At 34.3% G+C, this 26,848-nt stretch overlaps 1 protein-coding gene across 1 annotated transcript in view; it reads right to left on the reverse strand.

Moving 5' to 3' along the window:
* The window catches only part of TBC1D32 (TBC1 domain family member 32), a 274,963-nt gene that overhangs the window by 205,783 nt on the left and 42,332 nt on the right, over positions 1 to 26,848 (reverse strand). Inside the window, exons 11-16 of the mRNA XM_058435533.1 lie at positions 24,454 to 24,513; positions 19,555 to 19,645; positions 17,059 to 17,199; positions 14,473 to 14,565; positions 12,162 to 12,304; positions 9,747 to 9,871 (exon numbers count right to left, since the gene is read on the reverse strand). Coding sequence (XP_058291516.1) covers positions 9,747 to 9,871; positions 12,162 to 12,304; positions 14,473 to 14,565; positions 17,059 to 17,199; positions 19,555 to 19,645; positions 24,454 to 24,513 — 653 coding nt within the window. The remainder of the gene's footprint in view (positions 1 to 9,746; positions 9,872 to 12,161; positions 12,305 to 14,472; positions 14,566 to 17,058; positions 17,200 to 19,554; positions 19,646 to 24,453; positions 24,514 to 26,848) is intronic.

Genomic DNA, 26,848 nt, shown 5'->3' on the forward strand with positions numbered 1-26,848 from the left:
TTTCATACCCAGCCAAACTAAGCTTCATAAGTGAAGGAGAACTAAAATTCTTTACAGGCAAGCAAATGCTGAGAGATTCTGTCACCACCAGGCCTGCCATACAAGAGCTCCTGAAGGAAGCACAAACATGGAAAGGAACAACCGGTACCAGCCACTGCAAAAACATGCCAAATTGTAAAGACCATCAAGGCTAGGTAGAAACTGCATCACCTAACGAGCAAAATAACCAGCTAACATCATAATGACAGGATCAAATTAACACATAACAATATTTACCTTAAATGTAAATGGACTAAATGCTCCAATTAAAAGACACAGACTGGCAAACTGGATAAAGAGTCAAGGCCCATCAGTGTGCTATATTCAGGAGACCCATCTCACGTGCAGAGACACACATAGGCTTAAAATAAAGGGATGGAGGAAGATCTACCAAGCAAATGGAAAACAAAAAAAAGCAGGGGTTGAAATCCTAGTCTCTGATAAAACAGACTTTAAACCAACAAAGATCAAAAGAGACAAAGAAGGCCATTACATAATGGTAAAGGGATCAATTCAACAAGAAAAGCTAACTATCCTAAATACATATGCACCCAATACAGGAGCACCCAGATTCATAAAGCAAGTCCTTAGAGACCTATAAAGAGACTTAGACTTCCACACAATAATAATGGGAGACATTAACACCCCACTATCAACATTAGACAGATCAATGAGACAGAAAGTTAAAAAGGATATCCAGGAATTGAACTCAGCTCTGCACCAAGCAGACCTAATAGACACCTACAGAACTCTCCACCCCAAATCAACAGAATATACATTCTTCTCAGCACCATATCACACTGATTCCAAAACTGACCACATAGTTGGAAGTAAAGCACTCCTCAGCAAATGTAAAAGAACAGAAATTACAACCTGCTCCTGAATGACTACTGGGTACATAATGAAATGAAGGCAGAAATAAAGATGTTCTTTGAAACCAATGAGAACAACGACACAACATACCAGAATCTCTGGGACACATTTAATGCAGTGTGTAGAGGGAAATTTATAGCACTAAATGCCCACAAGAGAAAGCAGGAAAGATCTAAAATGGACACCCTAACATCACAATTAAAAGAACTAGAGAAGCAAGAGCAAACACATTCAAAAGCTAACAGAAGGCAAGAAATAACTAAGATCAGAGCAGAACTGAAGGAGATAGAGACACAAAAAACCCTTCAAAAACATCAATGAATCCAAGAGCTGGTTTTCTGAAAAGATCAACAAAATTGATAGACCGCTAGTAAGACTAATAAAGAAGAAAAGAGAGAAGAATCAAATAGACGCAATTAAAAAAAAGATAAAGGGGATATCACCACTGATCCCGCAGAAACACAAATTAGCATCAGAGAATACTATCAACACCTCTACCCAAATAAACTAGAAAATCTAGAAGAAATGGATAAATTCCTGGACACACACACCCTCCCATGACTAAACAAGGAAGAAGTTAAATCCCTGAATAGACCAAGATCAGGCCCTGAAATTGAGACAATAATTAATAGCCTACCAACCAAAAAAAGTCCAGGACCAGACTGATTCACAGCCGAATTCTACCAGAGGTACAAAGAGGAACTGGTACCATTCCTTCTGAAACTATTCCAATCAATAGAAAAAGAAGGAATATGCCCTAATCATTATATGAGGCCAGCATCATCCTGATACCAAAGCCTGGCAAAGACACAACAAAAAAAGAGAATTTTAGACCAATATCCTTAATGAACATTGATGCAAAAATCCTCAATAAAATACTGGCAAACCAAATCCAACAGCACATCAAAAAGCTTATCCACCACGATCGAGTTGGCTTCATCCCTGGGATGCAAGGCTGGTTCGACATATGCAAATTAATGAACATAATCCATCATGTAAACACAACGAAAGACAAAAACCACATGATTATCTCAATAGATGCAGAAAAGGCCTTCAATAAAAATTTAACAGCCCTTCATGCTACAAACTCTCAATAAAATAGGTATTGATGGGACGTATCTCAAAATAATAAGAGCTCTTTATGACAAACCCACAGCCAATATCATACTGAATGGGAAAAAACTGGAAGCATTCCCTCTGAAAACTGGCACAAGACAGGGATGCCCTCTCTCACCACTCCTATTCAACATAGTGTTAGAAGTTCTGGCCAGGGCAATCAGGCAGGAGAAAGAAATAAAGGGTAATCAATTAGGAAAAGAGAAAGTCAAATTATCACTGTTTGCAGATGACATGATTGTATATTCAGAAAACCCCATCGTCTTAGCCCAAAATCTCCTTAAGCTGATAAGCAACTTCAGCAAAGTCTCAAGATACAAAATCAATCTGTAAAAATCACAAGCAGTCCTACACACCAATAACAGACAAATAGAGAGGGAAATCATGAGTGAACTCCCATTCACAATTGCTTCAAAGAGAATAAAATACCTAGGAATCCAACTTACAAAGGATGTGAAGGACCTCTTCAAGGAAAATTACAAACTACTTCTCAACAAAATAAAAGAGGACACAAACAAATGGAAGAACATTCCATGCTCATGGGTAGGAAGAATCAATACTGTGAAAATGCCAAACTGCCCAAGGTAATTTATAGATTCAAGGCCATCCCCATCAAGCTACCAATGACTTTCTTCACAGAATTGGAAAAAACTACTTTAAAGTTCATATGGAACCAAAAAAGAGCTCACATTGCCACATCAATCCTAAGCCAAAAGAACAAAGCTGGAGTCATCATGCTACCTAACTTCAAACTATACTACAAAGCTACAGTAACCAAAACAGCATGGTACTGGTACCAAAACAGAGTTATAGACCAATGGAACAGAACAGAGCCCAGAAATAATACCACCCATCTACAACCATCTGATCTTTGACAAACCTGACAAAAACAAGAAATAGGGAAAGGATTCCCTATTTAATAAATGGTGCTGGGAAAACTGGCTAGTCATATATAGAAAGCTGAAACTGGATCCCTTCCTTATACCTTATACAAAAATTAATTCAAGATGGATTAAAGACTTAAATGTTAGACCTAACACCATAAAAACCCTAGAAGAAAACCTAGGCAATACCATTCAGGACATAGGCATGGGCAAGAACCTCATGACTAAAACACCAAAAGCAATGGCAACAAAAGCCAAAATTGACAAATGGGATCTAATTAAACTAAAGAGCTTCTGCACAGCAAAAGAAACTACCATCAGAGTAAACAGGAAACCTACAGAATGGGAGAAAAGTTTTACAATCTACCCATCTGACAAAGGGCTAATATCAAGAATCTACAAAGAACTTAAACAAATTTACAAGAAAAAATCAAACAACCCCATCAAAAAGTGGGCAAAGGACATGAACAGACACTTCTCAAAAGAAGACATTTATGCAGCCAAAAAACACATGAAGAAATGCTCATCATCAGTGGCCATCAGAGAAACACAAATCAAAACCACAATGAGATACCATCTCACACCAGTTAGAATAGTGATCATTAAAAAGTCTGGAAACAACAAGTGCTGGAGAGGATGTGGAGAAATAGGAACACTTTTACATTGTTGGTGGGACTATAAACTGGTTCAACCATTGTGGAAGACAGTGTGGCGATTCCTCAGGGATCTAGAACTAGAAATACCATTTGACCCAGCCATCCCATTACTGGGTATATACCCAAAGGATTATAAATCATGCTGCTATAAAGACATATGCACACGTATGTTTACTGCGGCACTACTCACAATAGCAAAGACTTGGAACCAACCCAAATATCCATCAATGATAGAATGGATTAAGAAAATGTGGCACATATACACCATGGAATACTATGCAGCCATAAAAAAGGATGAGTTAATGTCCTTTGTAGGGACATGGATGAAGCTGGAAACCATCATTCTCAGCAAACTATCGCAAGGACAGAAAACCAAATACTGCATATTCTCACTCACAGGTGGGAACTGAACGATGAGAACACATGAACACATGTGGGGAACAGCACACACTGGGGCTTGTCGTGGGGTGGGGGAAGGGAGGAGGTATAGCATTAGGAGATATACCTAACGTAAATGACGAGTTAATGGGTGCAGCACACCAACATGGCACATGTTTACATATGTACCAAACCTGCATGTTGTGCACATGTTCCCTAGAACTTAAAGTATAATAATAAAAAAAAGAAAAAAGAAAAAAAAAAGCTGTTGAATCAAGTTTGGCCTAAAACTGCCTCCTTAAATATTTTAAGTTCAGCCTAAACATTTCTCTGTACATAGTGAACTATAACCTAGATCGAAATATAAACAGACTGTAACCTACTCTTGTGCCAATCACCACTGGCCAATTAAAGGGGGCCAACTGTTCAATCTGTGTTCAAATAATGCAAACGGCAAGCTGTAACCAAAACAACTGTTTCTATACCTCACTTCCCCTTTCTTTGCATCACTTTCCTGTTTCTGTTCATAAATCTTCCACCATGCAGCTGTGCTGGTGTTTCTCTGAGCCTACTCTGGCTGAAGAGGCTGCATGATTCACAAATTGTTCTTTGCTCAATTAAACTCTGTTAAATTAAAAAAAAAAAAAAAAAAAGCCAGGCACGGTGGCTCATGCCTGTAATCTCAGCACTTTAGTAGGCTGAGGCGGGCAGATCATGAGGTCGGGAGGTCGAGATCAGCCTGGCCAATATGGTGAAACCCCATCTCTACTAAAAATACAAAAATGAGCCAGGCGTGGTGGCACATGCCTGCAGTCCCAGCTACTCGGGAGGCTGAGGCAAAAGAATCGCTTGAACCCAGGAGGCAGAGGTTGCAGTGAGCCAAGATCATGCCACTGCACTCCAGCCTGGGCGACAGAGTGAGACTGTCTCAAAAACAAACAAACAATAACAACAAAAAAAAAACAGCACAACTTAAATCAAAAATTCAATTTCAACAGAAAGGCTAGAAAATGAAAGCAGAAAAAAATTCCCAGAAAAAAAGATTTTAAAAGGAATAGAAAATAGAACAGATAAGAATGTCTAAGTTCAAATAATAGAATTTCAGAAAGAAAAAAAAAGAAGATAAGAAATCCAACTATTTTCCCTAAAAGGCATGAATCTTCAAATTTACAACGTTCATCAATATATGTACAATTATTATGTATCAATTTAAAAAGACATTCATCAAGTACATAAAGTAGAACTTCATCAAGAAACCTCATAACATTTCGGATCATTAAACACCAAAAAAAGACAAAAAAAAACTTCCAGAAAAAGAAAAATGAAAAATAAGGCTACTCCATAATGATGACAAAATATATTTCAGGGTAAAAGTTATGCACAAAACTGAGGCAGAAACCCATTCTCAACAAAGTAGGTGGGAAGGCTCAAAAACAGATGCCTTTCATTAAACTCATGGACTTTGGTATTTTAACATGCTGAGAGAGGATTTAGTCAATTAGAAAAAAACATGTAGATGGCTTAGTACCGCAACGAAAGTTAAGTACATTGAAAATTGTAGCAACCAACAAAAAAAACTATTAACTCCAAAGAAGGCAAAAATTGTGAAAGAACAGAAAAGTAACAAAAGAATACCACATGGCTCAGCTATGAAAAGCGTTCACAATAATGTGAATACAATAAAACATTAAATAAGTCAATTGCACAACACTATTGCACTGATGGAGAATGAAGGGACTAGGTACCTATATCTATTTGTGTGTTTGGTGGGGAAAGCAGGGAAGAGAGATAAATTGTTGCAATGTAAGTCAGTGAACAATTGACAATTTAGCCTTAAACTAAAAGAAATTATATGCACATTATTTGATAATATAAACACTAAAGAAAACATCAAAAACAGCTGAAAGTAGTTGTCTCTAGAGAGCAAGAAAGGAACTGCTACTTTTTATAATAAATCTTTATGTTTACTGTATGCATATATAACTCAACGAACAATAAATCAAATTTTAAATGGACAAATGATATGGAAAGGAACATTACTGTCAAGGAAATGGAAATAGCCAATAACCCTATTGCCACAGGAGCAATGAGATGCACAAACTCAATGAGATGACATAGGAAATATGAATCAAATAAGTAAACATAAATCGAATAAGTAAATATAAATCAAAACAAGATCTTTCACTCATTACGTTGCCAAAACATTTACAAACTGATTATGCAGTCCTGACAAGAATATAAAAAGGAGGGTATACCTCACACTTCCCGTAGACGGCTGGCAAGAAGGCAAAATTCAACTATTTTGAAAAGTAATCTGGCAGGATCTATAAGATATAAAATGTACAGACACTCTAACCCAGCAATAACACTTTCAGGACTATCTACTAAAATTTAAAAGGCTAGCAATATAAAGCATTTGATAACCCATAAAATCTTTATTTTTCTTGTTAATTAATCTAATGAGGCCAGGTGAGGTGGCTGACACCTGTAATCCCAGCACTTGGGGAAGCCAAGGCGAGCAGATCGCTTGATCTCAGGAGTTCAAGACCAGTCTCGGAAACATAGTGAAACCCTGTCACTGCTAAAAATACAAAAAATTAACTGGGCATGGTGGTGCACACCTATAGTCCCAGCTACTTGGGAGACTGAAGCACGAGAATCACTTGAGCCTGGGAGGCAAACATTGCAGTGAGCCGAGATCGTACCACGGCACTCCAGCCTGGGCAACAGAGTGAGACCTTGCTCAAAAAATACAAATGACAATAACAACAACAAAAAAACAAATCTAACGGATAAATTTATTCAAAGTAATTATTGCAAAAAAGTATTTGGTGATTATAGTTTATGAAAAAGTAAATGATTGACAGATATGATATAAGGGACAGAAGGAAGGAAATGACTTCTTATAAGGTCATTGCACTAGACGTTAAGTGATATAGTGTTATTTGAAAGAGGACTAAATACAACTAAAACAATATAATTAGCAATTACAACTAATTCTGTTGTAAATGTATATTACAAACTTAATAGCAACCATTAAAAATAGTGACAAAAAAGTATAATTGATATACTAAGAGAGGAGATAAAATGAAATCACACAGAATCCTCAACCAAAGCCAGATAAGGCAAAAAGAGTAGAAGACAAAAAAAAAAAAACCAAAGGCAAAAAATATGGTAACTATTAATCTAATTATTTAATTAATTAATTAATCTAATTAATCAATAATTAATTGTTAATGTCATAAATAATCAATAAAAGACTACCAAAGTAGATTAAAAGTCAAGACCCAACTATATATTTTTTATAAAAATCCCACTTTACACTTTAAACACAAAGATGAAGATAAATTAAAAGTAAAAGGATGGAGGAAAGACATACCATGCTAACAATAATCAAAAGAAAGCGGAGTAGCTGTATTATTTTCAGACAAAGCAGACTTCAAAGCAAGGAAAATTATCAAGGGTAAAAAGAAACATTAAATAATAATAGAGGAGTCAATTTTCCAAGAAGACATAACAATCCTTAATGTGTATGCACCTAACAACAAAGCATCAAAATACTTAAATCAAAAACTGATAGAACTGCAGGGAGAAATAGATGAATTCACTAATATAGCTGGAGATTTCAACATATCTCTATCAGTAATTGACAGATTCAGCAGGATGTCCATAAGGACAAAGTTGAAACAAACAGTACCATCAATCAACTGAATATAATTGACATCCAACAATAGTAGAATATATATTATATCAGGTCACACAGATAATTCACTAAGATGCCACTTTCTGGGCCATAAAACATAAAATAAACTTTAAAAACTAGAAATGATATAAAGTGTGCTGTCATATCTGTAAAAACACAAGGGCTGGGAGCGGTGGCTCAGTCCTGTAATCCCAGCACTTTGGGGGCCGAGGCAGGTGAATCACTTGAGATCAGGAGTTCCAGACCAGCCTGGCCGGCATGGTGAAAGCCCATCTCTAATAAAAATAAAAAATTAGCCAGGCATGGTGGCACGCACCTGTAATCCCAGCTACTTGGGAGGTTAAGGCACTAGAATCACTTGAACCCAGAAGGCGGAGTTTGCAGTGAGCCAAGATCGTGCTATTGTATTCCAGCCTAGGTGACAGAGCAAGACTCCATCTCAAAAAACAAAAAACAAAAAAAAAAAAAAAAAAACACACAAGTGTAAAAGAAATCTGAAGAGAAAATGAAAATATTTTGAACTAAATGAAAAATGAAGATACAACTTATCAAAACTATGAGATGTAGAAAAGATGTGGTTTAGAGGGAAATTTATAGCATTAAGTACAAATATAAAAGTACAAATATTATAAAGAAGAAAAGAGCTAAAACTAATCATCTAAGCTTCCACCATAGAAAACTAGGAAGAGAAAATTAAATCCAAAGTAAGAAGAAAAGAAATAAAAATTAGAAGAGAAATCAATAAAATTAAAAACATGAAATCAATAGAGAAAAATCAACAAAACCAGAAGTTAGTTTTTTGAAAAGAACAGTAAAATTTATAAGCCTCTAGTCAGGTTAACTAAGAAAAAAAAAGAGAAGACACAAATTACCAACATCAGAAGCGAAAGAGGGGCCATCACTACTCATTACAATGATATTAAGAGGATAAGGAAATATTATGAATAATTCTGTGCCCACAAATTTGATAATTTAGATAAATTGACCATTTCCTTGAAAGACATATTTTGCCAACATTCACATAAGAGCAAGCAGACAATCTGAATAGGCCTCTGTTTATTAAAGAAATTGAATCAATAACTAATAACCTCCCAAAATAGAAAACACCAGGCTAAAATTGGTTCGCTGGTGAATTTTATAAAATATTTTATGAAGAAATTAAACGAATTCTGTGTCATACCCTCCAGAAGACAGAAAGAATAACTTCTCATTTATTATGAGGTCACCATTCCAATAATACCAAAACCAGACAAAGACATTACGAATTCTACAGACTGATATATCTCATGAACATAGAGGCAAAAATTCTCAATAAATATTAGCAAATGAAAGCTAACAAAGTTTAAGAATGATTTATACATGATGAACAAGTGGGATTTATTTCAGATATGTAAAACTGGCTCAACATTCAAACATCAATTAATGTAATATCACAAGCTAAATAAGAAAAAGAACATTTATTGCAGTGTTATTTATGGAGGGAAAAATCCTAGACACAATCTGATATTCACTAAGAGGGAAATGTTTGAATAAATTGTGGTAAAGTTATACACAAAAGTATAATGAAGCCATGAAAAATCATGTTTCATTCTGTATTCACCTAAGAAAATTCCCATAGTTATAAAATAAATCAAGCTGCAGGGTAATGTATAAAATATAATACCATTTTTGTAAGGAGAAGATAAAAATATGACTGTTTGTATGTAGGTTTGTCTGATGCATTGGATAATTATAAGCACAGAGAAAGTCTAGAAGTGTAAACACTGAAATATTACCATTGGTTAAGTGAGAAAATAGGAACTAAAGGAGGAAGAAAAAAATAGCTAGCTTCTTTGCACGCCTTTGTTTTGACTTAATCATGTGTGACAAAAGTCTGTAAGTGAAAATACAAGGGAGCACGTAATGGGGGGGTAAGGAAACCCATCGAGAGTGAACTCTCCTTATTTTGAAATTACAGACGTCAAGTTCTACTCTGCCTGCATAGTCCATAATCCTGGTTACTCCAACTTTTTTTAGATCATTTAATATATTATTAGCAGCTTGTTAGAAAACCAAACTATACCTGGAATAATTATCCAGATTTAAAATAGCACATACCTTTCTTCAGAAGAGTTCATATTTGCTCCATAAAGGAGTAAAATAAGCCCTTCTTCTACAGATGCAATTCTTGCCAAAATACCAGCTATATGAATTAAAGCTGTCTCAGAGCAATTTGGAAATGCCTGTAAATTAAAAACAAAACAAGACAAACCACATAATTTTATGACATGCTAACGTATCACAGACTAAAATTCGAAGATTGTATGTAGTCCCATAAAGTTATATTACCACAAGAAAAAACAAGCTTAATGATTTGTTTGGCTGTGAAATAATATGTCTGAATAAAATGTGTTATTAGATTATATTCTTTTACCAGCCCAACTGATGAAGCAAATAAATACAGATTTTTTTCACCCAAACTAATTATTGAGAATTGCTGCTCTTGTTACAGTTTTACATATAATTCTGGTTGGCAAATGTAGTAGCTCTTGTATTTCCACTTTGCCCTTTATTTCCCACCCACTGGGCTCATGAGCATCCAATATAATTACATTATATATGGTATCTAACACACTGCCATCCCTTCTAAGGGTGTCATCCTCCTATACACATGTTTGCGTCATGAATGTACATCCGACTAGAGATAGCCAATTCATGGGCTGGTCAACAGGCAATAATGTCACCTAATAAGAAAACAAAGACTGAACCAACCATTTTTGCTCACTTTTGCTTTCAAATGGAAGTCCTAAAATACCTTTGCCAATATATTCCAAAGCAGCACAAAGCAGCACATACTGAAAACCAGACAGCCATGTTAATGCTAGGGTGTATCTACAGTATTATAATTCATGCTCTTTGTGGGGTCTGCTTATTTACCTGTACCTGCATGGATGCCAACACACATATTACCTATAACACATTTGAAAACATAAATGTTGCAATGAGTACATTCTAATAAATTTAGTGGGCCAGCCTAACTAATGATTAGTCAGGTATTCACCTAAAGAAGTCCTAATTATTACTAATCATACTGTTTAGCACGAATAGCACTATTCATACTACTTAGCACAAAAAGTATATCACTTTTCATATTAAATATCTTTTTTAAAACAACTTGTCTCCTTAGAACACATTCCTTCTCTCACATGAGACTATATATATTCTCTCATGTCTATATACATATATACAGTATTTTAAAACTTTCTATTCCTCATTTTAAATATTTTTTGTTTAAAGGTCTGCCTTGCCTATTAGAGTAGGCTTCTTAAAGGCAATAAACATGTATTATTCACTTATATATTTGCAGTACCCAGCAGAGAGCTAATGATATAGTAGAGGTTCAATGGGTGATGCTGGTTGTCTTAAATTGGATACTGAGTGTCAGTGCCAGAGGGCTACTGTCAAGAATAAATAATTCAAGCATAATGTAAGTACAGCTGCAGAAGTACATAACATGGGAACACAGAGAAAAAACCCACCTAACTTTGCAAAGGAGAACTGGGAGGAAATTTCAAAGATAAACTCTAGTCTAAAGAGGAATGTTTCATATGGACCAAGTGTAAAATTTTCTAGGGTGAAGAAAAACCATACAAACACAAGGAGATATAATAACCTTATTTAGAAAGTGCAAATTGTCTATTATAACTGGAATATATAAGAAAGTAATTAGGGGACAGAAAATTTGGCATTTGCCAAGTTTACCTAGCAAGCAACAAGCAGAAAAGTATGTGACAGCCCATTGATGGGTGAACATAAGAGGAAGATGAAAACAGTAAACACCTCAAAACAGATATGAAAAAGCAAAAGCTTTTAACCTATTGATAAGCCTTAAAAATCACTGCCCAGAAGCTTAAGTCATACAAGTAGAGGGAGGTACTGAACAGACACCCAAACTAGTAACAGTAGCAACTCTGCCACTTGTTAAATATCTGACCTAGAGCAAGTCACTTATTTCAGCCTCAGTTGCGATTATTAAATTATATAATGTAAGGGAATATATTGTGCAAACTGTAAAGAGACATACATCTGTTCAAATTGGAATCCTATATAAGTGTTCTCTCTAAAGTAGTTCTTCTTAATATAAAACAGAGTTGGTTACTAAGGAAAATAATCACATTTCCAAAAGTTATAACAATGCCATAAAATAAATAACAAAACATTTACGAGATTTATTAGATTTGCAAAGCAAATAACTTCTTAACAGAATAACTTTTCTAAGTTATTTGCATCAGCAGATCTAGTCTGATTAAAAAACAACTTAGATATTCTATGTTCTTTCCCTCTGCATATCATAATAAATCAATCAACTGCACAAGCTATAATTTAATAATAAAAATATATATCAACATAAAATACATTCGTATATGGAAGGACAGCATAATAAAATATTTCAAACTTAGAAATAAACTCCCACTGAATATCCACTAATACCCAGGTAAGAGACTCTTTTTCTCCTTAGTAAATAATACCAACCTCAATTCCTTTCATTAAATTGTGAATAGGCTGAAGAAGTGTCTCTATTACAATGTTGTTATATAAGCATTCCACTGCACATTCTTTTTGATCACAGAGTATCCATAGAACTTCAGTCACCATACTTGCAGGAGAGTAATTCTCTAATGAACAATAAATATTTTTTAATACCAAAACATTAAATACTTAGAACTATTTTATGTGTTAGCTGTTGTTCTTCCAAAAAGTTCAACATCAAAGTTAATTCAGTACTTCAAAAGTCATACAACTCAACGTCCAAAGGAAGATGTATTACCAAATTATAACCTGACTTAGGGGAATCTCAACTGGCTTAACATAAAAAGTAAGCAAATGACAACAAACATGAATGGCAATAGACAAGAATACAAAATTATTTACTGTCCGACATTAAATTACTGCTTAATATTAAAGATGTGGTCTGAAGCAAATGTACAGCTTTTTTCCTCCTAGAAAACATGTTTTTCTCCCTAGAATACACTTTTACCATACTCATATTTATTATTTTTCTTAAATAACATATTCAAGTATTGAGCCTACAAGAAAATTACATTCAAACAAGAAAATGGGAAAAAGGAAGCAGAAGAGAATGGAAACTTTCATAAATTTTATAGACACTAGTATACTTCTTGTATTACCATAAAGCCAGTGAAAACAAAGATCACTTTTTAGATTTTCTTTCAAAATACAGTATACACAGGAAAACACAATACACATAAGTGTAACATGGTTGGAATCATCACTGAATTAAATGATTTTCAGTTTCATAAATTGACAAATTTTCAGATATATAATCTAATATCCTCAAAACAATAGTTTTTAATGTAAGATTGTCCTAGTAAGATACAATACTTTAGTATTTAGACACTGTATGTCTATGCATTATTGGTGTGTTTTATTATTAAGTGTTTTACTTTGGAAACTATTATAAGATGAAAGTTCTTAATTTATGTTACAATATTCCATACTCAATAAACATGCTGACTTCAGGTCAATATCTGACAAAAAGAAAATGGAAAAGGAAAGTTCAGTGGTTTTTCAACCAGCTCCAAGTGAGAAACCCTGTTTACAAGGACAGATATTATTGATGAGCATATGGCCATTCTTTCACTCATCCAATCATCTTCTATTTATTAAGTGCCTAATACATACCAGACACTGTACTAGGAACTAACTATGAACAGAAAAGTAAATAAGACAAAAACAGTCCACATCATGGTAAACCAATATATAAACAAGTAATTAGAACAAACAAAGATGATTTTAATCAAAAAGGATGTCTATGCTGTAGGAGTATATAGTTAGAAGACCTAAGCTAGTTCTTTATACATGTAAATGCTGTAAAGACAGAAAAAAGTCTGAGAACCACTGTGAAGATCAATAGGCTAATATAATTGCTTGGATAAAATCTATTAGTTTCATATTTTTTTAAATAGATTCAGAAGGTACATGTGTCGGCTTGTTACACGGATATACTGAATAATGGTGAGATTTGGGCTTCTGGTGTACCCATCACCTGAACAGTGAACACTGTACTGAATAATAACCTACCAGTTGATAGATATGTTATAGCACTAATATATAGCCCAAACCATTTTTTTCTTTGATTCACTTGAGTTCACCTTAGAATTTGTGTCAGCAATTCTAGGGTTATTTCCTAGTTTTAGAACACTGTATGTCTATGCATTATTGGTGTGTTTTATGATTAAGTGTTTTACTTTGGAAACTATTCTTGATACTCAAAGGAAAAATATAAGTTACTTTTTAAATGTTAATATTTTAGAACATTTTTAAAAGCTAGTCAACAGCCATAAAACTAAAAGGCATTTTTCTGAAAAACGTGAAGGGTTTTTTCTTTATTCTTCAATAAAAGAAGACCCTGAAAAGACTGAAGTTTTGGATGTAAGCCAAAACAAGTGAGTTGATCAAAACATTTTAGAAAGTATAAAGAATGGAAAATAGCAGGAAAAAAAATCACATTATGACCTATCAATCAAATATCCCTCAGTATCATGTCTTGAGAACATTTTGATCTTAATAAAGAACATCATTAAAATTCTCAGTGATACTGATTCTAAATAAAAAAGTAGTAGAGTAGAAACATCTTAAAATATCAATGAACAAAATTAAATTTCATGGCTTACTTCATGACAAATGTAATTTCTCTTAATACTGTATCTTAATGAAACCTACTTACCAAAGTAGGTCAGGCACTCAAAACATCTAGACAATAGAATACTTAAATATTTTTAGATGTTTTATATTTCTCTATTTAAAATAGAAACAGAATTACCTGAATGGGCAGTTGATGTCATCTTTGGACAACTTGGTGAGTAATAGATAAGTTGGGTAAATAGAACAAGTAGATCTATGAGGGATACCAAACCTTTAAAAAGAAAATAAAGAGAAAATTAATTTCTAGCATATTCTTTCAACATAGAGAAATTTAACTGAACTTTCATCCATCTATATAATTGAGTTTTTGTACAGACTATGAGGCAATCAGGAAGAAGGGAGCTATAATCTGAGATAGAAGCCTCCAGAACAAGTCACATACAAATTAAAACATGGCAAAGCAAGCAATGCTGTAGGTGCTATGTAAAGGTACAGTTTTACCATTTATTTTGAACCAATCACTTAAGATAAACCTATGCTAGGACGATGTATGAATCTGACCAAGGCTATTTGAGTTTATTCAATTAGAAGCAGTAAAATTCATCTTACCAAGTTGGTCCAGCTGACTTATCTACACAAAACTGTAGAACAGGGCTTAGCAAACTTTCTCTTTAAAGGACTAGAGAGTAAATATTTTAGATTTTGTGGCCAAATGGTCTCTGTCACAAATACTCAAGTCTGCCATGGTAGCACTAAGTATATGTAGATGATATGCAAATGAATGAGTATGGCTATTCTCCAATAAAACTTTGTGTGCACTAAAATTTAATGTATATTTCTCACATATCACAAAATACCCTTTTTTGAACAATTTAAAAATATAAAAACCATTATTAGCTCACAAGTGTACAAACAAGATAGTGGATCAAATGTGGCCCATAGACAAAATTTACCAACTCTTGCTATAGAGGCTTACATTAAAAGAGTCTGGTGAAATCACATGTGAAACTTAAAGGTGAATGTTGACCTATGCTAATATAGTAGAATATTCTAGAAACTCAATTTTCAGGTGGTCTATAATATCTGGTAGGCCAAAATGTAGATGGTAAAAGTCAATATAAAATGATAAATTATAGATGATAGACATATAAATGTAAGCTGAATACTGCACCAACATCACAAGTATACATTAGTATATTTCTGTAAAGTTCAACAGTATCCTATAAAATGACAGCTCTTTTATTAAAAGTCAATTATCTACTGAGTGCTCATTATGCATAGAATTATGTGGCACTACCATGGGAACTACAAGAGATGTATATAAGGCAATGTCTTTCCTCAAGGAGCTCACAATCGATGAGAAGAAAAGATTTAGAGAAATAAAAAAGCTACAAAACAGTATAAAAGAGTATTCAAAATAAATATACTATGTAACGGGGTCAGCAAACTATAGCCATTGTGGACTGATTTTATAAGGTTCACAAGATAAGAATGGATTTTACATTTTTTAAATGTGTCAGAGGTCCTCAAAACCATGCCCAGATTCAGTGATTCACTAAGAAGACTCAGAGGATTCAACATATAATTGTATTCACAGCTATGATTTATTATAATAAAAGGATACAAAGCAAAATCAAAGGGCAAAAGTGCATGGGGTGAAGTCCAGAGCTAACCAGCATAAACTTCTAAGTGTCCTCTCCCGGTTGAGTCATATAGAATACACTTAATTATTTCAGCAGCAAGTTATGAGAACACATGTGAAATGTCGTCTACCAAGAAAACTCATTAGAGACCCAGTCCCTTAGGTTTTGGGGGGATCTAAGCATGTAAGCACACTCTACCTAGCACACGCCAAAATTTTAAACTCCCAAAAGAAAACCAGGTACTCCACATAAATCACATTATACAGTTTAGGCGGTGATCAGTGCACAGTTGAGGCACTCATCAGTTCTAGGAATAATAGGAAATCTAAGTTCCTAGGTCCCAGCTAAGGTCCAACGTTGCAAGCAGGCTTTTCTAAGGATAGCCGTTTCAGCCCTGCTACATTAACTCTTTTTTGTACACACACAGAGAGAATATACAAAAGCAGTATGTGGCCAAAACAGCCCAAAATATTTACTATGTGGTGCTTTACAAAAACAAACAAACAAACAAAAAGCAGTTTGCTGGTCCCTGCCATATACTATATTCTTAGTTATCATTTTTACTGCCCTTAAGAGTTTAAGTATATAATAACAGCATGTGCTGAAGTTTGATAGGGAAAAAGTAAATGAGACTTAGGGTGAAAATAATATGGTAATATAGAAAATGACACAGGGCTTTGCAGTTTATAAAACAGTATTCGCAAACCTCATTTCTCTGTGGCCACAAAATTTCTGTAAGTCAAATATTACTGATTTCACTATTCAATCTTTACAGATAAAGAAACTGAAACAACAAAGGTTAAGTGATTTTCCCAAAAGATCACTGCTAGTTTATAACGGAATGAGAACTTAAACAAGGTCTTCTAGCTCTAAATCTACATCTGGATCCCTAAAGGCTGAAGGAATAATAACAACAACAAAAAAAAGATACATGTAGGAAGAAGTACGTACCGAAAACTAAAAGAAAACAAATACTTCGAAGTGTATAAGCTATCAATAGACTAAAAGGTATGTAGCTAAGTACCATAGAAAGGAACATGCCAAATTTCCAAGTTTGAATACTCCATCATATATAAATCTTAGCATATCTCAACAAATTTATTTCTCTTAATTGTACTTACCTTTTTTATTCTTCAGCTTAATAGGAAATAGTTTTCTGCCTTGTTTATAGATCAATAATCTTCCTAAAAGGCACAGTGAGTGAATGAAATAAATATATTGTAATTCTTGTCCTAAGTAGTAGAAAGTTTTCTGCTTGTTTCCTTAAAAGGGAAGCAAACAAGAACATTTATTTAGTGTCATTATATTTTACAGTACCTGTCTTCATTCCCTTCTAGACATTAAACAAGGCTACAGGCTAGAATGGAGACACTATTGGTCTAAAATTTTTTAATTATTTGTTTTCCTTATTGTTTCCTAAGATCCTTTACAATAAATCCCCGAAGAAAAGCAATCATCTTAAAACGCAGCCTCAGAAAACAATAGTATACATATAGTGTCGATTCTAAAATAAATACCATAAGACTGCCAGAGTTATCTGCCACTGAAGAGGAACTTCAAAATTAAGGGCAGAAGAAAGTTATTAGAAAATGTTAGTTACTGTTTAATTCCACCAATTAAAAGTCAATATTACAAAAGATCATATTAACAAGCACATGTCTAAGTGAAATTAAAATCTCTACAATATAGACATCTCCCAATATGTATTTGTCATTCACACATATACACACAGAAGATAACAGAATTAAGACACCAATCTAAAACAAAACATCTCTTCTTTGCAGGCTAAGAAAAGGAAATATTGATTAGGGCACATAAATATGTATTTGCATACAAAGAAGCAAGACATTTAGAGAATTCGTATCTGGAAAGTTCCATCTTTCTTAATGAAAGAGTAAGTAAGGGCTCCTCCTCCTGACAGAGAACTGGGCAGGAGCAAAGCAGAAGGTTCGATAAGACTGACAAGGGCTTGTAATAGCTGTTATGGAACGCTAAAGAAAGAACATCTAGGAGGATTCCACAGCAACAGAGAGAGAGCAGCTGAAGTTAGAAAATATATATTTACTCTCAAGCCATGTCATATACTCTCTGCTCAATTTCTTCAGTACCAGAAAAGATAGAGAATTGAATTGACCTAAAGTTGGGCAACCGCAGGCAGAAAACTCTGAAAGAGAAATGAGCAAGAATTTTTTTTAAACACATGGCAAAAAAAAAAAAAAAAAAAATGCAGCAAAGCACCCTGACGTCTTTAGTAGATAGAGAGCAAAACCATGAAGGGCTAAGAAAGTAATGGGGGGAAACGAGCTAAATATTACATTTTAATATCAGGAAATCAGAAAAATCTCTAAGTTTGTAAATGAGATAACATATGAACTTATATGTCCTTTTCCTTCTTCTGAAGAATAAATTATAACTTCTACACTTTCTCCTCCCCTACAAAACACTAGCTTTTGAAACCCATTAATTATTGGTCTATCACCATCTCCCTTGCTTTGAGTTAGATAAAGAAGAATGAAGAAAAGTATAAGATATCGTCATACTCTCAAAGGAGCTTACTATATGCTTAAGGAAACAACATAAAAACAACAGAACAATAAAAGCTATCAGGTTCACATGGCAAATTGTGTGATATAAGCAAGAGCAAGAAAAATTCAGAATAGGCAGGGAGGCCTTGAAATTTAAAATACAGTTTCTGCCGGGCACGGTGGCTCACGCCTGTAATCCCAGTGCTTTGGGAGACCAAGGTGGGTGGATCACGAGGTCAGGAGTTCAAGAGCAGCCTGGCCAGCACAGTGAAACCCCATCTCTACTAAAAATACCTGCCAGATGTGGTGGCAGGCACCTGTACTCCCAGCTACGTGGGAGGCTGAGGCAGCAGAGTCGCTTGAACCCAGGAGGCAGAGGTTGCAGTGAGCCCAGATCATGCCACTGCACTCCAGCCTGGGTGATACAGCGAGACTCTGTCTAAAAAAATAAATAAATAAAAAATACAGTTTCTTCATTCACGATAAATATCTATTAGTGTAGGGAATTACAGATGGGGCAGTAGGAGTAAAAATAATGTTGTATAGGCATTGGTATGCAAAAAAAGACTAAGAGAAGATTCATCAATAACTAGAGAAGAGATCGTATCGAGAAATTGGGGCCAGATTACGAAGCATCCAGGACATTTTAGCTCAGACAGAGAATAAGCAAAGAAGGATCACGGAGTGACACAGGGTGTTCAAAAATAAAAACAACATTTTATGGAAGTTTTTTTCCCATTAAAGTGCATATATGCCTGATAAGATGACTGATACATTACTGAAGGGGAAAGAATGGACTGTATATTGTTGCAATATAACAGATTAGGATATATGCCCTAGTATGAATTGAAGAACTGCATCTAATAAGAATCAGTATGGTTGTACATTAATTTCAAATGTAGATCTGTTCTAAAAAATAATAATTATAGTGTATCTTATAAATGTGTAAAATGTATTTTACAGCATCATTAGTAAAAGTGACCTAATTTACCATACTAACAATCATTAAAAAAATAAAAGTTCCTACTAAACTCTATTTACTAATAAAATTTACCATTTTTAAAAGTATGTAATAGAGGAAATAATACTTACTGCAATGCTTTGAATGTCCCATAGTTTCATCAGCTTTCCTAGTCTTACACAGTTCAAAGTACTGAACACACTGTTGAATGGCTGTAGTTACCTGATGAAATAATAAGTTATTAATTCCAGAACTTTGCAGCCCTCAAGTCCAAAAATTAAAAGAAATTAGTCAAAGCTGCAAAAATACTTTGGAGAAATATTTGAGAAAAATATTTAGTACAGTACCTTTCTAGCCCTTAAAGCTCAGCCTCCTCAATTACATTTTAACTATGGCATCACTCTGGTGAACACTGAAAATATTTGCGGACCAAAAAACATGATAATGTTATAATGTTGGTGTCATTAGACAGAAATAAATATGTACTTTATATTTTATAGTGAAAAGTGCAAAAACTCTGTGGCCATGGCCATAACTTTAGAAACTATCTTGTTCAGTTCCTTTGCCTTAGAATCTTTTCCTCCTACCCAGCTAGCAAAATATCAAGTGGATCAAGTCTTTATTTCCATCTCAAATACCAGAAATGCTAAAGACTGATAAAGAAAAATCTCATAATTCAAAGAAAAGAGTCACAATAAAAAATGATCTCCAACCCCTACTGTACCCAGTGATTCTCCCATTAGTCTCCATTCTAACTCCTCCTCTCATTCTCCACAAGCAGAGACTTCAAACCTTCTCCCCTTTCCTCAACACCTGCCTACCCATCGATGGCCCCTTATCCTAATTCCCAAAAAAAAATAAAAGCCACCAGTGATATATGGTGTGATAATTGTTAAATCTGGTAACAAGGCAGTTGTTGGTGACCTTGAAAAGATCACTTTCAGAGGAGTTTGGTGAATAAAGACAGACTATACCAAATGAAAGAATAAGGAAGTGAAAAAGTAAAGGTGGTTAGCATAATTTTTATTATCAGGAAAGACAGCTGAGGAAAATTTTAAAAATAGACCAACAACTGTATCTTAGAGTCAAGATTAAACTCTTTTTCAGCTTAGAAGGATATGGATATGCTTAAATGTTACTGGGGGAAGCCAACAGAGAGGAAGAGTTTGACTATGTAGTTTTTTCTATCAACTATAGATAGAAAGTTGATAGAAAAAAAAATAAACAAGAGGAAGAAGCAGATGGAATCCAAGTGGAAGGAATGATTAATTAAGCTTTAGATAGGAAAAAAATAAAGGTTTGAAAAGAAGCAAGTTCATAATTGTAGCATCAAGGAGTCAATTGATTTTCCCATCTCATTCTTTCTTATGGCCTCAGTTGTATGCAGAAAAGAGGTAACATGGCAGGACTTCTATCTTTAGAAAGGCCTCCTTACAAGGTGAGATTTTGATAGCATCTAGGAACTTGGATTTCAGGAGGGCTCTCATCATTCTGAGAACTGAGAATGGCTGACAATGTTTGCACAAATAATGTGATTTATGAGGAATACCTGCTTTCCTTCTAGGAGTCTTGGGCCCTGGTATGTACCAGGCAGAGGGTTTCTATGTGATCAGCAACCCCTCCTCAAAAACAGAAACTAGGCAACTGAGTTTCTAGTGAGCTTCCCTGGTATATAACATTTCACATAAGTTGCCGCAATTCAATGCTGAAAGAGTTAAGCATGTCTTATGTGATTCTAGTGGGAAAAAGACTCTTGGAAGCTTATACTTTCATATCTTCCATACTTCACTCAGTGAACTTTTTCCTCTTTGCTGATTTTTCTTTGTATCCTTTCATTATTATAAATGATAGCTGAGAGCATAACTATATGCTGAATCCTATGAATCCTCCTAGCAAATCATCAAACCTGGGGGTTGTCTTGGGGACCCCCCTCCCCCTCCCATATCTACGTGTCTTTTCTAAATCAAACATCAGGGATCCAGACCCATGCCTCCTAGAAATCTGCATTTCAAATATGACTAAATCTACCAACTCTAAAAATCATTATCTTTTCAAGCAAATATTTGCCTCCCACTGTGTTACTTATCTCAATGAATGACATTAATCAATTGTCTGAGGCCTCAATCACAACCCCCTCATTCAAAAGTCCTCTAAATCCTACATTCTAAATAAAGTATTTTGAGTCCATCCATTTATCCCAATTCTGTCTTATTCTTCTTGCATGGTTCCATCATCTTTTGCTTGGATTATTATACAATGTCTTAAACATCTTTTTGCTTCAATACTTCTCCCCTATCTCTACCTAGAACCTTTGACCCATTTTCTAACAAAAAACAAAACAGAAGTGGATTAAAATAACAACTGACACTTTAGGAAACTTTTGACATGAAAAATTGATAAAATAATACACTTAAGAGAAGCTCTAAAGAATTAGAAGACAAAAGAACAAACAATAGTCCGCTTCTTTAATTGAAAACTCAAAACACTGTCTCCAAAATAATCTCTCTCAAAGACTCTTTCATTCATTCAAACCTTTAGAAATCCACCCTCCTTGCATCCATTACTACCCAGCTTTATCTTCACCATCCACTTACTTACACTCCCTTCTTTTCCTTCTACTCTTTCCCTTATATTTTCTTAAACATGCTATCTTTATTTGAGAAAAGGTAGCAATCACAGGAAAGAAAAGGAATAATTTCAGGACATGAACAATCACATTACATGACATCCCTTTAAACCACAGTAGCAGAAAGCAGATCTATAGTAGGTGAATTTAAAGAGTCAAGGTGAGAGTATAATGAATGATTTTTCTAACCCCTGTGAAAATCGACAGAAATTTGCTATAAAATTCAGGATTGTATTTGATACATACTGCCCTATACTATCAAATATATACCAGCCAGTTCATTTAATTGTTAACCCCTAAGACAGAAATTTTAAAAAAGGTTAAATACAATAAGACAGGAAAAACCAAGGGAGAATTTAAATAACCATGCCGTCAAGTCATTTTTTTAAATGACTTTCAGAGAGCAGTAAAAATGGCACTACATAAAACCATTTCAGAAACCATTCCTTTAGGGGTTGACTGAATCAAGATTCAAACTGTTAAAAATTAAAGGTTAAATATTTACGCTGACAGCCAAAACTTTTAACCAGTTCATGTCTTTCAGATTCTATGGGAATAAAGACTATCTTAACTTTTTCAGGGAAATCTATAAAAAACCAACAGCATATACAAAAATTGATAGCTTAATGCTACCTACTAAAAATGTCATAAACATAAGATAGAACCACACAAATACAGTAGCCACCAACCACACGCCTATTTAAATGTAAATTAATAAAAACTAAATAAAATTAAAAATACAGTTTCTCATTTACTCTAGTCTCATTTCAAGTTTTCAGCAGTCATATGTGGCTTGTGGCTACCGTACTGTACAACACAGATATTTCATCATTGCAGAAAATGACATCAGAGAGCACTGATGAGAAGCTAGAGGAAATACATCAGCAGGTCATGCTAAACAGGTTGCTATGAGTAAAGTTCTTATACAAGAATCTCTTATAGAACAGAAACACAAATTGATGGAGTGGTCTGCAATTTCCATCACAGATGCACAAAATTTGACCCTTGATTCTGAAAATACAGTGGGAATAAACAGGTCTTGCATCATTTTCCCCAATGTTTATTTTCAAAAGTGGAGCCAAGTTTACTTTAAAAAAATAAATATAATATGAATAATATTTTGATATTTTGTAAATGTAGGAAAGCTTTTTAGTGCAAATGAGGTTTAAGTTGAAATGTCAAACAAGTTTGACATACTATATACATGAAATAAAATATTTGACTAAGTTGATAAAATATTAAGATGATTTATAATGACATAATTCCATTTGCAGGTTAAAAGTTAAGGTATAGTTAACTTTTCAAATAAGAAACCAATTTTAAGAATTAATCTATAAAAAACGTTATTTGAAATACTTTCACTGGGGCCTCTGTGATAGTAACAGTGAGTCATTATCTGCACATAAACCATGGGGAAAAATCATCCTGTTCTTTATTTTTCCTTTCTCTATTCTAGCAAGATCAGTCTATGCTCATAAAGCAACAACAAATTTTTATTTAAAATGGGAATGAGAGAAAAATCAAATGTGGAAAAACCTATTTAAATTCAATTTCTATAAAAATATTGAAGTATATTTTACCTTTACAAATAAATTCTTATCCTATTATTCAATATCCCTCTCTTCTTCTGCTGCTCAATTCTCTTGATTCTCAAACACAAAACAATTATTGTTCTCCTGCCTTCATTTTATGCTATACTGCACTCAACCAAAAATCACAATTCCGGAATCTTTTCTTCACCTGACTTCCAAACTCAAGGTTTTGCCTAACTACGTAAAAGATGTTTATTGACCCAAAGCTATATCAGTATAACATTTGAATGTCTTAATAAATTTTGTGGTTTTCATTTTGTCAATTATTTATTAGACTTGCTGATTTCTTTTTAATTATTTTCAGTACCCTTACACATTGTTCTACTAACAGTAACAAATGTAGATGATTTTGGTAACATATTTTAGAATATTAAGTCTACATTTGGTATAACCCAAACCAATTATTGAAAATGCAAAAGTATTCATCATTATGGGTTCTGCCATGTAATTTTCACTGAAAAACATGGGTCTATATTATAGAAGTAATGGCTTTATGAATACTTGATCTGAATCGAACTACATGCTACTGCTTAAAAATATGGCTTCTCTAAAACCAGCTTGTTATTTATAGAAGCCAATTTACTATATATAAAAAACATATTTTCTAATTGTTATCCTGACTGCATTCATTTTAAGTCTCTATTTTTATCCCTTTATGTTTCACAGGATGGTAATTTAAGATCATATAAAAGGCGAATTGCTTCATTATCCAATATTAATTATCACCACACAACTTTGCATAGTCAAGTTAGTACATCATATTTATTTTGGTGATACTATTTCTCAACATAAAAATGAAAATACAGACTTACCAGAGACTTATATTTCTTTTCAAGAAGTCTTAATACTGTAGTTCTGCTATAATGTGCATGCTAAAATTAAAAGGAAATGATATTTAATACTCAAGCTGTGCCACTCAAAATCTATTTTTCTTGCATCATTTCTAATGACAACATCATAAATCACACAATAGCTTAGGTTTAAACCATTATAGTCAATGACAGACAGGTGTTTATGTGTGCATTGGATTAGAAGCATAGCAATCACAAGAATGCAAATCGTATCAAAAAACTTGCAGATCATTTAGTGACTGATCAGTAGAAGAACATTCTATCCATTAATTGTGTCCAATTTCCAAGCTAAACTATTTTTAAACCACCACCAAAAAAGTATACATATGACACAATCCAAAAAAAGATACATAGTGGGGAAAAAAAAAACTAAAAAGCACAACTCTTTTTTTTAATGAATAATTACATTTATTACATGTATATACATAATTGTATAATATTTATTATAAGAAAACATGAATAATTATATTTTAGAGAATTTTTTGGCCTATTTGTCAATCACACTGCCACCTACTACTAAAAACTCTTAATGTAGGCTTTTTTCTTTTTTTTTTCTTTTTTTTATTATTATTATACTTTAAGTTTTAGGGTACGTGTGCACAATGTGCAGGTTTGTTACATATGTATACATGCGCCATGTTGGTGTGCTGCACCCATTAACTTGTCATTCAGCATTAGGTATATCTCCTAATGCTATTCCTCCCCCTCCCCCAACCCCACAACAGTCCCCGGAGTGTGATGTTCCCCTTCCTGTGTCCATGTGTTCCCATTGTTCAATTCCCACCTATGGGTGAGAACATGCGGTGTTTGGTTTTTTGTCCTTGTGATAGTTTACTGAGAATGATGTTTTCCAGTTTCATCCATGTCCCTGTAAAGGACATGAACTCATCATTTTTTATGGCTGCATAGTATTCCATGGTGTATATGTGCCACATTTTCTTAATCCAGTCTATCATTGTTGGACATTTGGGTTGGTTCCAAGTCTTTGCTATTGTGAATAGTGCCGCAATAAACATACGTGTGCATGTGTCTTTATAGCAGCATGATTCATAGTCCTTTGGGTATATACCCAGTAATGGGATGGCTGGGTCAAATGGTATTTCTAGTTCTAGATCCCTGAGGAATTGCCACACTGACTTCCACAATGGTTGAACTAGTTTACAGTCCCATCAACAGTGTAAAAGTGTTCCTATTTCTCCACATCCTCTCCAGCACCTGTTGTTTCCTGACTTTTTAATGATGGCCATTCTAACTGGTGTGAGATGGTATCTCATTGTGGTTTTGATTTGCATTTCTCTGATGGCCAGTGATGATGAGCATCGTTTCATGTGTTTTTTGACTGCATAAATGTCTTCTTTTGAGAAGTGTCTGCTCCTGTCCTTTGCCCACTTTTTGATGGGGTTGTTTGTTTTTTTCTTGTAAATTTGTTTGAGTTCATTGTAGATTCTGGATATTAGCCCTTTGTCAGATGAGTAGGTTGTGAAAATTTTCTCCCATTTTGTAGGTTGCCTATTCACTCTGATGGTAGTTTCTTTTGCTGAAAAAGCACAACTCTTATACTGAAGAGGATACTGTATGGTCTACATGTGCAGAAATCTGCCAACACTGAAATGCTCCAAAGTGACAGCACCCTAATCATTTTCTGCCAACCATATTTAAAAATGATTCAAAGTGTCAAAAGAGCTTTAAATCTCTCCTTGGAGCAAAATATAGATGTAATTAAAACATGTAAATGCATAGCATTGTACAAAGCCAGGGAAAACTATAAATATTGTTTAGCTGGATTATATAAGATATCATTAGTGTTCAAAATATAGGTTCTTCATTTCACTTAGGAATAAAAATATTGGCCGTGCACGGTGGCTCACACCTGTAATCCCAGCACTTTGAGAGGATGAGTTGGGCGAATCACGAGGTCAGGAGTTCGAGTGTGGTCTCAAACTGGCCAATATGGTGAAACCCCACTCTACTAAAAATATAAAAATTAGCCAGGAGTGGTGGCGTGCACCTGTAGTCCCAGCTACTCAGGAGGCTGAGGCAGAAGAATCGCTTGAACCCAGGAGGCAGATGTTGCAGTGAACCGAGATTGCGCCACTGCACTCCAGCCTGGGTGACAGAGTGAGACTCTGTCTCAAAAAAAAAAAGAATAAATCTTTGACAAACCTAACAAAAACAAGCAACGGGGAAAGGATTTCCTATTTAATAAATGGTGTTGGGAAAACATAACTCAAGATGGATTAAAGACTTAAACATAAGCTCTAAAACCATAAAAACCCTAGAAGAAAACCTAGGCAATACCATTCAGGACATAGGCATAGGCAAAGACTTCATGACTAAAACACCAAAAGCAATGGCA

This window comes from Hylobates moloch, unplaced genomic scaffold (genome assembly GCF_009828535.3).
Source record: "Hylobates moloch isolate HMO894 unplaced genomic scaffold, HMol_V3 SCAFFOLD_2, whole genome shotgun sequence".
Classification (NCBI taxonomy): Eukaryota; Metazoa; Chordata; class Mammalia; order Primates; family Hylobatidae; genus Hylobates; species Hylobates moloch.